General features: G+C 50.8%; 1 protein-coding gene across 1 annotated transcript in view; it reads right to left on the reverse strand.

Moving 5' to 3' along the window:
* Positions 1–12,637, reverse strand: part of VAV1 (vav guanine nucleotide exchange factor 1) — a gene marked incomplete at its 5' end in the record, with an annotated part of 52,087 nt that overhangs the window by 1,657 nt on the left and 37,793 nt on the right. Inside the window, 4 exons of the mRNA XM_015413055.1 lie at positions 2,475–2,626; positions 5,321–5,435; positions 6,273–6,360; positions 8,865–8,981. Coding sequence (XP_015268541.1) covers positions 2,475–2,626; positions 5,321–5,435; positions 6,273–6,360; positions 8,865–8,981 — 472 coding nt within the window. The remainder of the gene's footprint in view (positions 1–2,474; positions 2,627–5,320; positions 5,436–6,272; positions 6,361–8,864; positions 8,982–12,637) is intronic.

Raw genomic sequence — 12,637 nt, forward strand, 5'->3', positions numbered from 1 at the left:
GGGAAAGAGAGACGGAGCGTGCCAGAGGTCGTGCGGGAGTGTCGGCAGAGGGGCGCTCGGGGTGACGTCAACCCCGCCCCCTGCCATTCTGAGGTCCTTTTCTACCCCGTCTTTTCCAAACCCTCGCCTCCAGAGCCACGCCGCTCCTCACGGGGCCCACTCACGTTGTGCCACAACGGCCACTGGGGCGCCACCCCCAAGACCAAGGAGGAACGCGACAGAGCCACAATATACAAAATGATGATAAGAGGCAAAGAGCCGCATTAATTTTGGCCGGGAGCCGCATGCGGCTCTAGAGCCACGTGTTCGCCACCCCTGCTCTAGCCCATGAGTCACGCCTTCGAAGGTATTCGGCTACCAAGAACCAAAAGCTATCAAATTGTTTTACATACCTTTATTACTGTGCTGGTTAAACTGACCCCAAGGGAGTGATATATAGCCCGTGTCTCTAAGACAGCCCGAGGCAAAAGGTGCGGGCAGAGAGGCCCTGTTGTGAGGCTGGGGGTCGTGACATGCTGTGGTAGCAGCTGCTGCCAAAGTAACCTTTTAAAAAACCTGCGCCGCCAATCAAATCTCCCACGGCCAATTGGAAGCTTTGCTGGGGAAAAGTCCTACGTTGCCCCACCCACTTTCTAAAAACAGTCGATGGGCGCTAGGAAACGTGTCGGCAGGTGGCGCCCACAGGGACCATATTGAGGACTAGCGTTTTGCCATATTCTGTGATTCAGGAGCAATATGGAGCAAAGCAAGATTCCGTGGGCTGTATTGTTCTTCTTTTCCGCATGAAGGTGAAAGGAGGCTGTCATCCTGAATGGGAGGTTATAGAAGTGTTCATTCCCTGAAACCCCAAGTTCACTTGTGGCCTAGTGAATGTTGGAAGTCCCAGATGCAATGTCCCTGTGTCTCAGACCTCCAGACGGAGTGGTAAGAGAGGCTAGATCGCTAGACAGGCACACAGACCTTTCTTCCTGTATCTACTCTTCTGCCACTATCTCCTTTGAAATGCAGGTTGTTTTCTCAGGGAACATTTCCCCTTCCTTCTTCTCTCTCACTCTGTTGAAGACAAGGTCTCTTCCTGCATGCACCGAAAGAGAGACATGCGATCCTTTCTTGGCACCGTGAGGCAGATGGGCCTCTCGCCATCTGCTTCCATCCTTTAGCTAGTAAGTTAGTGATCTATCATGTCCCTACTCTTTCCCAGCCAAAGTGTACTTCTCAAAAAGAGAGAGAAGTATTTCTCTTCTAAACTTGCAGCGTGGCTCTGTGTAGCTTGGTAAGCTGAGTAACCTGGCAAAGTGACGCTGCTGCGTTTGTAGCTTTATTGAAGCACTCTGCTAACTAGGGGGGACTGGACTAACCACACCAGTTAACCTCACTAAGTGAATACATTCAAGCAGTTCTAGAATCCACTGGGATCTGAAGCAGAGACTTCCAGGTCTACCTGTCGGTTCAGGCTGCAAAATGAAGGCAGAAAGGCAATACGACTTCCCCTGAACCCACCGTGGCTTCATGTCTGTCAGAACTCCGTTTGTTCTCCTGTCTGGAACTTGGGCCTAATTAAATCAATGCGACAACCTCATTTGGAGTACTGTGTACAGTTCTGGTCACCACACCTCAGAACGGATATTATGGCATTGGGAAAAGTGCAGAAAGCGGCAACTGGAATGATACAAGGGTCAGAACACATTCCCTATGACGAAAGGTTAAAGCGCTTAGCGTTCTTTAGCTTGGAGAAACGATGACTTGGAGAAACGCATGCCAAGCAGATGTGAGCCACCACGGCCCCTCCTAGTGATAAATCCTCCCCAGCCCATGAATCTGCCTTAAACTGAACCAGACTCTTGGTTCATAAAAGTCAGTATTGCCATCTCTGGCTGGCAGCAGCTCTCCAGGGTCTCAGGCGGAGGTCTTTCCCATCACCTCCTGCCTGGTCCTTTTAACTGGAGATGCCGGGGATCGAACCAGGGACCTTCTGCGTACCGAGCAGAGGCTCTACCACTGAGCCACAGTGCCACCCCAATAAACACAGCCATGAAGCTGCCTTATACTGAATCGGACCCTCAGTCCATCAAGGTCAGCATTGTCCACTCAGACTGGCAGCAGCTCTCCAGGGACTCAGGCAGAGCAAGGTCTTCCACATCACCTCCTGCCTGGTCCTTTTTAACTGGAGATGCCGGGGATCGAACCTGGGACCTTCTGCATACCAAGCAGAGGCTCTGACTCTCACTAAGCTATGGTCCCTCTCTGTAGATCTCCAGGATCCCAGGCGGAGGTCTTTTACATCACCCGCTGCCCGGTCCTTTTAACTGGTGATGCCGGGGATTGGACCTGGGACCTTCCGCATGCCAAGCAGAGGCTCTTCCCCTGAGCCACACTTTTGTGGGGAGCTCTTTGTGCGCATCTAACTAGTCTCCTTTCCTTTCACGCTCTCTGTTCCAAGCAGCCCAGACTTGGACGGGGGCTGAGGTGCTCACCCGGCCGTAGATCTCTCCCTTCCACCATCCCGGATGCCCTTTCTTGTTCAGAATCTTGATGATGTCTCCTTCTTTGAGGGACAACTCGGTACGGTCACGGGCACAGTAATTGTAGCGGGCCTTGGCGGAACCAAAGTACTTCAAGCTTCTCCCTGCCGAGGAAACAAGATGGGGACATTACGGACTGAGAGGATCATATGGCGTTCGCCGTCTACCCGATGCCAGTGTTCCCTCTAAGCCGAGTGAGTGTGAGCCAGCTCACAGTTTTTTAGCCTCCGGCTCACACATTCTTGTCTCAGCTCAGGAAGGATGGGGCTCCAGAGCAAACTGATTTATGCAGGAGCCAAATCGCTCGCTCACAACTTTTATGCCGGTAGCTCACAAGGTAGAGTTTTTGCTCACAAGGCCCCACAGCTTAGAGGGGGCGTCCCTCCCTTCTCACTCTGCACCCCAGTTTTTGGATATTTCAGTGGTGTTCTATCTATTTGACATCTACGCTGGATGCTATGTATAAACATGTGTGGGAAAAATTAGTATAATAGATACCTTGAAAAAAATGCATATCCTTGGAGCTGCCCAGACTGTAGCTCCCTACCCCCCACCCCTTCCTGTTTTAAAAGGCCAACCCAAAGAGGTCAATGATAAAAAGGGATCACCTGGGAAGCACAATGGTGGCTAGCAAATGGTGCACCAAATGCAATTCCTGTCTGACACCATTCCAGGCTCAGCATGGTTCCCCCTTTTCCCTCCCCCAACCCTGCCTCTACAGTAGCCGTATTAATTAGCCTCTAGGCTGAGAGGGCACGGGGCTGTTTCCACAGAGATACTTTGGTCTGCCTTGGGTTTGCAGCAATATTCCCTCTAAGCTGTGGAGTCTTGTGAGCAAAAAATCTACTTTGTTTTTTTAAAAACAATTTTTATTAGGATATAACATCAAATCAAACAATATAACATTTTTTTCAGTTATTTTATATCCTTTTCTACCCCTATCCTCCCCTCTCTTCTGGCTTCCCGCAGTGCTCCAACCTCCCTCCCAAGTTTTTTGGTTGCCATTTCCCTTCAACTTTCATCTATTACTTAAACTTATTAGGTAACACTATTATCTTTATACACTTATACACATTCTATATATCTTTCTATCAATAGTTGTCAAAAATTCTACTTTGTGAGCTATTGGCATTAAAGTTGTGAGCGAGCAATTTGGCTGCTGCATAAATTAGCTTGCTCTGGAGCCCCATCCTTCCTGAGCTGAGACGAAAATGTGTGAGCCGGAAGCTAAAAAACTGTGAGCTAGCTCACACTAACTTGTCTTAGAGGGAACACTGGTTTGCAGATACGTGACATCGTCCTGTATTGGCCCAGCTTCTGTGATTTCCCCTCCTTTGCTGCAATCGTTCCCAAATCTGATCTGATACAATCTTTTTGGTGGGACCACAGGGAAAACACCATATTGATGCTTCTTTTTTTGCCCCAGTCCCTGCAGGTACCATTTCCCAACAAACTGGAGGGGTGTGTGTTTTTTTGGCTATTTTTTAAAAAATGGAAATTGCTGGATCACGATACTGTTATAACAATCCATTGCCACCATGAACTAATTCTTGGTTTTTATTTTTTAAGTAAGTCTCCAGCCCTTTTTGTTGCGAAGTTTTAAAGGTAAAAGTGCAGATGGCGCATTCTGCTGCCGCTGCAAATGCCTCTCTATTTGCTAGGGCTGCCAGGTCACAACCTAGAATCCCACTTGGTCCATCAAGGTCAGTATTGTCTCCCCAGACTCTCCAAGGTCTCGGGCTGAGGACTTTCCCATCACATTTGAGGAAGGATGTTGACAAGCTCGAGCGTGTCCAGAAGAGGGCAACCAGGATGGTGAGAGGGCTGGAATCCAAGTCTTGATGAGGAAAGGCTAAAAGAGTTGGGTATGTTTAGCCCGGGAAAGAGAAGGCTTAGAGGGGACATGATTGCAGTCTCCAATATCTGAAGGGCTGTCATGTAGAAGATGGAGCAGATCTATTCTCTCTTGCTCCGGATTGCAAGACTAGATCTAATGGGTGGAAAATTACAAGGGATCCGATACCGACTAAATATCAGGTGACACTTCCTGAATGTAAGAGTGGTTGAGCCGTGGAACAGTCTGCCTCGGGAGGTGGTGGGTGCTCCTTCGCTGGACGTTTCCAAGCGGAGGCTGGACGACCATCTTTCGGGTATGTTGTAGGGCCCTCTTTCAGCCGTGCTCCTGCAGAGTGCAGGGGGTTGGACTAGATGACCTGCAAGGTCCCTTCCAACTCTTAACATTCTATGATTCTATGACCTCCTACCTGGTCCTTTAAACTGGAGATGCCGGGGACTGAACCTGGGACTTTCTGCATGCCAAGCAGATACTCTACCACTGAGCCACAGCCTCACCAGGGCATACACCACAGTGGCCAATCTTTTCTGCCCAGGACTTCAATGGACTTAGAAAGACATAACCGTGTTTAGCTGTGCACTATGAAATCAATGTAGCCAGCCACCACCTCAGAATAATGTCAAAGCAACAGAGCTGACCTGTTCTGCTCCCGTGATGGCTATTTTCTGCCCATCCGCCCTGAAGTTGCACAGCTGAAGCCCACGGCACACCTACGGTTGCCAGTTCTGGGTTGGGAAACACCTGGAGATCTTGGGGGTGGAGCCTAGGGAGGGTGGGGTCTGGGAAGGGGAGGGGCTTCAGCTGGGCATGGTGTTATAGAATCCACCCTCCAAAGCAGCCGTCCCCCCCCCCCGGAGAAATTATCACTATAGTATGGAGATCCGCTGTATCTTGCAAGACATCTTCAGGTGCCACCTGGAGGCTGCTGGTCAGAGTCACGCACCTGCCGGCTTGGAGACGGTTCTGCTCTCCAGCTCTTGGAAAGAGAACTGCAGCACCGTGTCAAGGCTCTTGAAGCAATCCTTTAGGGAGTTCTGCTGGTAGAACTCCACCAGTTCCTACACAGGAAAAAGGAGAAAGACCGTCTTCACGTACAGAGTTTTGCAGAACTTGCATAGTATCCTGACAGGAGTGGCGTGGAAGGCTGCCCCACCCTCAGATTCTGGTGTGGGCAGTGTTCCCTCTAAGCTGAGTCAGTGTGAGCCAGCTCAGTTTTTTAGCCTCTGGCTCGCACATTTTTGTCTTAGCCCAGGAAGGATGGCTCCAGAGCAACCTAATTTCTGCAGTAGCCAGATCGCTCGCTCACAGCTTTAATACCAGCAGCTCACAAAGTAGGATTTTTGCTCACAAGACTCCACAGCTTAGAGGGTGCATTGCTGTGGAGGAGTGTTCCCTCTAAACTGAGTCAGTGTGAGCCAGCTCAGTTTTTTAGCCTCTGGCTCGCACATTTTTGTCTTAGCCCAGGAAGGATGGCTCCAGAGCAACCTAATTGTAATCTTCTGCCACCCTCTTCCTCTCCTGCTTCTTGTCTTTGGTTTGGTGTAGTGGTTAGGAGTGCAGACTCTAATCTGGGAGAACCGGGTTTGATTCCCCACTCCTCCACTTGCACCTGCTGGATGACCTTGGGCAAGCCATAGTTCTGGCACGGCTGTTCTTGGAAAAGAGCAGCTTCTGTCAGAGCTCTCTCAGCCCCGCCTACCTCGCAGGGTGTCTGTTGTGGGGAGGGGAAGGGAAAGGAGTTTGTAAGCCACCCTGAGACTCCTTCAAGTAGTGATGGGCGGGGTATAAATCCAATCTCTTCTTCTTCTTTGCCCCAGGTTCCCACCCCGGATTTTTCCTCAGTGGTTACAACAACTTGGGGGCAGGAAAAGACAGCGAGACGCACCAGCCCTTACCGTAAGCCCTTTAAAGGCCTTCTTGTCGGTGATGCGGTACAAACCCTCCGCTGTCAGGATTTTGATATGCTTGACTTCATTGTTGAACCTGTGGGCAGAAATTCACACCGCTGTTGTTGGGCTAACGGCTTCCTATGCCTGTTAGTTTGCCTGGCAGTTTTCACCATTTGAAAAGATGCGGGCCATCTCCTCACCTGAAGGAGCCCCAGCTTTATCCTGAGAGGCAGAAATGAGTGCTAAAAAACCCACCTGTGGCAGGTACCTCGCCATTTGAAATCAGGGCTGCTGACCTTCAGATGGGGCAAAAACTGAGGGTCACAGTGTTAGGAAGATATGGAAAAATGTATAGCACACTGTGTATAGTTGAGGCATGCTTAAGGTAGATCTATTTTGTGCTTCTTATTTTTCTTTTCTTAATTTTTCTATTGTTGTTCAGTCGCACAGTCGAGTCCGTCTCTGCGGCCGGGCGGCCCCATGGACCCCATTGCTCCAGGCCCTCCTGTCTTCTGTCCTGCTTCGGAGTTTGCTTAATTTCATGCTTGTTGCATCGATAACACTATCTAACCATCTCATCCTTTGCAGTCCCCCTTCTTCTTTGACCTTCGATCCTTCCCAGCATAAGGGTCTTCTCTAGTGAGGGCTCCCTTCTCATTTGGTGGCCAAAGTATTTGAGCTTCAGCTTCAGTATCTGGCCTTCCAGGGAACAGTCAGGGTTTTCTTTTCAGATTGACTGATTTGATCTCCTTGCAGTCCAAGGAACTCTTAAGAGTCTTCTCCAGCACCATAGTTCAAAAGAATCTATTCTTCGGCGCTCGGCCTTCCTTATGGTCCAACTCTCGCAGCCATACATGACTACTGGGAATACCATTGCTTTGACCATGCGGACTTTTGTTGGCAGGGTGATGTCTCTACTTTTTATCATGCTGTTTAGGTTCGCCATCGCTTTCCTCCCAAGGAGCAGGCGTCTTTTAATTTCATGACTACTGTCACAGTCTGCAGTGATCTGGGATCCCAGGAACGTGAAGTCTGTCACTACTTCCACAGCTTCCCCTTCTATTTGCCAAGGAGTGATGGGGCCGGATGCCATGATCTTAGTTTTTTTGATGTTGAGCTTCAAGCCCACTTTTGCGCTCTCCTCTTTTACCCTGAGCAAGAGGCTCTTGAGTTTTCTGGGGTCCCATCGGAACCCTTGCGGCAAACATAACAACTTACCTAGGAATGTTTAAATGTTTGATCATAGAGTAAACTACACTTCGATGTATTATTTTGGTGAAGCTATGTTTGGTAATACTTGACACTAATATTTATATAATGGTATACAGGGCTTTTTTTTTTGTAGAAAAAGCCCAGCAGGAACTCATTAACATAATAGGCCACACCCAACAGCAGAAACTAATTAGCATATTAGGCCACACCCCTGACAGCAGTTTATTGGCATATTAGGCCACACCCCCATGCCTTCCCTTGGCTTGCCCAGGTGCCCTGCAGCTGCGGGTAGCGTGGGCAAGCCGGCCCTTGGACAGGCCGGGGAAGGCACAGGGAGGCATTTAAATGCCTCCCCAATCGTTCCAGGGCCCCCCTGGCGTGCCCACCTCAGAGTCGCCGGGGGGGGGGGGTTCGCTTCTGCAGGCCTTCCCTCTGTAGCCAGGCACGCAGAGGTTTTAGCTGTAGTGGGCGTGGCCAACTCTGAAGCCAGCCGGAACTCCGTTCCTGTGCGTTCCTGCCCCAAAATAGCCCTGATGGTATATAAAAATTAAGAAAAGGGAAAAAAGCACAAAATAGATCTGCCTTAAGCATACATCTACTATACACAGTGTCATGTATTTTTCCAAACCTTCACATGTGGCCCGGAGAGCTCCCAGAATTGCAACTGATCTCAAGACGACAGAGATCCGTTCCCCTTGAGAAAATGGGCCACTTTGGAGGGTGGACTCTGTGGCATTTTGCCCCAAGTTCCAGGGCCCCCCGGGGGTCCCCCCCTCAGGGTCGCGGGGGGGGGGGGTTTCGCTCTGCAGGCCTTCCCTCTGTAGCCAGGCACGCAGAGGTTTTAGCTGTAGTGGGCGTGGCCAACTCTGAAGCCAGCCGGAACTCCGTTCCTGTGCGTTCCTGCCCCAAAATAGCCCTGATGGTATATAAAAATTAAGAAAAGGGAAAAAAGCACAAAATAGATCTGCCTTAAGCATACATCTACTATACACAGTGTCATGTATTTTTCCAAACCTTCACATGTGGCCCGGAGAGCTCCCAGAATTGCAACTGATCTCAAGACGACAGAGATCCGTTCCCCTTGAGAAAATGGGCCACTTTGGAGGGTGGACTCTGTGGCATTTTGCCCCACTGAGGTCTCCCCTCCCCAAACCCCGCCTTCCCCAGTCTCCGCCTCCAAAATCTCCAGGTGTTTCCCAACCCAAAGTTGGCAACCCTGTTCCTAGACCTGGTACCGGAGGTCCTTCAAACCGGAGATGTTGGGGAGCGGACCTCAGACCATCTGCAAACAAAACAAGGGCTCCGCCAGAGCTTCCAAACACAAACCCTCTTTCACCTTTGTTTACTTCATGAGGAAGCAATTGTGAGAAGAGGAGTTAGGATTACTTGATGCTGATGGCGAATTCTGCTGCATCCTTAATTCTCTGCCGCACCAGGAAGGTCCCGTCCGAGCGGTTGGCCAGGATCTGCTCCGCTTCTCCCCTCTCCATGGGCCCTGCGTACCTGTACAAAAGAGACATGTCTGTGGTCTCCAGGTGATCCACTTTGGCCTTCTCTTGACTCTTTAACTAGTCTGTCAAATAAAATTAATCCCTAGTATTGTTCATAGAACATGGGGCTGCCTTTGTCGCAAATTCGGAAGCTGCTGCTGGTGCAGAATGCGGCGGCCAGGTTGGTAGCGGGTGTCTCTAGACGGGATCACATCCAACCTGTGCTGAAAGCGCTGCACTGGCTGCCTCTAGCGTTCCGGATTCGCTTCAAAGTGCTGGTGCTTACCTTTAAAGCCCTACATGGCCAGGGTCCGGCATACCTGAGGGGATCGCCTTTCCCCATACAGGCCCCAAAGAGCATTTCGGTCGGGGTCACAACACCGCCTAGTGACCCCGGGGCCCTAAAGAGGCCAGGCTTGCTGCCACAAGGGCCAGGTCCTTTTCGGTGGCGGCTCCTACCTGGTGGAATGAGCTCCCCGAGGAGATCAGGGCCCTGCGGGACCTTTTACAGTTCCGCAGGGCCTGCAAGATGGAGCTCTTCCACCAGGCTTTCGTGTAGGAGCTGCTGCCATTACCACCAACGTGCGAGTGCAGTGCAGTACCGCCGGGTTGGGCTGACGGGCCACCTGGACATCATGGCCCATGGCATCCTCCTTGTGGATCCCAATGTGATGTGCAATGGATCCTGTGAGTTGTCCACTTGTGTTAAATTGTTTTAACTTGTATTTTATTGCACTGTGTGCCTTCACTGTTTTTAAATCTGTGGTATTGTGTTACATTTTTGGAGGGTTTTGGAGGACTCAAAAGCCTGCACACTATTTTGTAGCATTTTTGCTCGCCTCAATCATTGGTATTACGTGGATTTTGTTTTGGGGGGGGGCGTTCTTTGAACTGACGCGCCTCCCTGGAACTTCTGTACAAGAAGCAGCATCCATAACTTGCAATGTGGCATTTCGTCACTAGGTGTCTCTGTAAGGTAAAGGTAAAAGTTCCCTTGCTGGAAAGCCAGTCGGATCCGACTCTAGGGTTGCGGTGCTCATCTCCGTTTCAAAGCCGAAGAGCCAGCGCTTTCCGAAGATGTTTCCATGGTCATGTGGCCGGCAAGACTAGACACCGAGGTGCACGGAATGCTGTTACCTTCCCAGTGAAGTGGTACCTATTTATCTACTAGCAATTTCTTGCTTTCGAACTGCTAGGTTGGCAGGAGCTGGAACTAGAGACGGGAGCTCACTCTGTCATGTGGCACACTCAGGTCTCGAACTGCTGAACTACCGGACCTTCCACAGCCTGCAGTTCAGCGTCTTAACCACTAGAGCCACTGCAACTCCTAGGTGTCTCTGTACCCCGTAATATTTATCAGTGCTACAAAGAGATGAAAGCCAGGAGCCAGGTTGTGTGACCCGCCTGGGTTGTTTCCAAAGAGGGATTTTCTCTGTGCAGAGAGCGGGAAACCCCCCCACTGTATTATCCACGGGACACTGTGCCCAATTCAAACATGACTTATGTGGCTCCCATATTTTCCCCCAGTGGGGGGGGGCAAGTCCCAGGCTACAGGGGGTCCCAGACAACGGTCATCACTTAAAACAGAGGTGTCAAACTCATTTGTTATAAGGGCCGGATCTGACATGAATGTCACTTTGTCGGGCCCGGGCCACGTGGGCAACAAAATCTAATGCCAGGTACCGGAGATATAGACTGTATAAAGGACAGCAGCTGGTAAACGAGTTGTGTGCTCACTGCAAGGCCCTGTGGGCTGGGAGGGGTATAGGCTTGCCAAGTCCCCCCGGGGGGCGGGGAAAACCCTGCCCGAGAGGCCCGTTACCCGCCGGTGGGTCGGGGCCCGAGGGGATCCCCACCCCCAAAGCACGCGACGTGCCCGGCGTGAGCACGTCACCCGGAGGTGACGTGATCGCATCGGGCACGTTGGGGGTGGGGCCACAATCATCTGAGGGAAAACTCGATGGTTTTCCCTCGGATGATTGTGGCCACGCCCCCAATGTGCCTGACGTGATTACGTCACTGCCGGGTGACATAATCACGGCGCACCGCACGCAGGGACTCCCGGACCAGTGCTGCACTCCCCCGCTCTTCTTAAGGTAAGGACTTGGCAACCCTAGAGGGGTATGCAAAGGAAAACCCACATGGGTGGACTGGAGAGCCAGTGGTGCAGCACTGGGCAGACACTCCCACGCTGGTCGACGGTTGCAGATGAGGTTGTTCCGCCATGCGGAAGCCACAGTCGGAGTGGCTCCACCCACTCTCCACGAGCAGTCTCCCATTCCTTTCCTTGTACTAGTTACTCGCAGGCCGCATAAGAGCTCTGGATGGGCCAGTTCTGGCCCCCGGACCTTATGTTTGACACCCCAGACCTAAACGCGTCTGGTTTCATGTGACAGGCAGAAAGGGGGAGGAATGGGGGTGGGGGGGACACCAGTAGTAGTGAAGATGGGGTGAGCAGTTGCCACCCGCGCCCACTTCGAAGAAAACCACTTCGAAGAAAGAGGCTGCAGGGCGCCCAATGACGCGCAGTGCCTGGCAAGGCGGAGCCTGACCGGATTGAGCCTGAACCAGGAAGCAAAGCCCGGAAGCCGGGCGCCTGCACAGTCCCGCCAGTCGGCAGTCGCTGGAGGTGGGCCAGGAGAGATTGCCGGAAGGACACAAGCCGCACCGAAGGAACAACGAAGGCCCTCCAACTAGGGTGCTGGTAGGCTTTCCCCATCCCTATCACATGTGGCCCAAGTCAGGGAAGAAAGGGTTATTAGAACCACAACAAATGTAAACCGCCCAGAGACCCCTAGGGGTTAGGGCGGTATAGCAAATGTAAAGTTAAATAAATAAATTAAATAAACCTTTGAAGCCAAGTTATATTAGTAATATTGTATAATTTTCATACTTATGAATTATGTCTTTTAAATAGTCTTTTGTAGGACCGGCAAAAAGCATCCATACAACTATTAAGAAGGCTGTCCCCCTTTTTGGAAGACTTCATGCAAGGAGAAGCGGGTTTATTATTCTAGAAACTCCCGTTGAGGCTTGACTTTTAAAACACTGATGCAAAATTGTCTGGTAGTTAGCAATCTGTATGTACTGAATGTTATTGCTTATTGAATGTAATGAATATTTATACCTGACTATGATGAAATAATGATACACTATGCACTTTACTAAATGATGACTATAAATAGAACACATTAGTTTGCCAAAAGGTTTTTGCAGTGTATATTTATTTGTTACTAGACTCTCCTAACACTGTAGCTCGGGTTGCCCGCCCTCTCCTGGCTCCACCCCCAAAAGTCTCCAGGTATTTTCCAACCCAGACCTGGAGACCCTATTCTGCAATGGGGTGCCTGCCCCCTTCCTCCCGTGTGAAGCTGCCCAAGTCTGCCTGACTTTCATTCCCTTTAAGTCTGTTCTCAGCATTAAGGACTACTGTAACGCTCTCTACATGGGGCTGCCTTTGTCTCAAATTCGGAGGCTGCAGCTGGTGCAGAATGCGGCGGCCAGGTTGTTGGTGGGTGCCCCGAAATGGGAACACATCCAACCTGTGCTGCAGGCGCTGCACTGGCTGCCTATAGCATACCGGATTCGGTTCAAAGTGCTGGTGCTTACCTTTAAAGCCCTACATGGCCAGGGTCCGACATACCTGAGGGACCGCCTTTCCCCATATAG

Source organism: Gekko japonicus, unplaced genomic scaffold (genome assembly GCF_001447785.1).
Source record: "Gekko japonicus isolate JY-2015 unplaced genomic scaffold, Gekko_japonicus_V1.1 scaffold2661, whole genome shotgun sequence".
Classification (NCBI taxonomy): Eukaryota; Metazoa; Chordata; class Lepidosauria; order Squamata; family Gekkonidae; genus Gekko; species Gekko japonicus.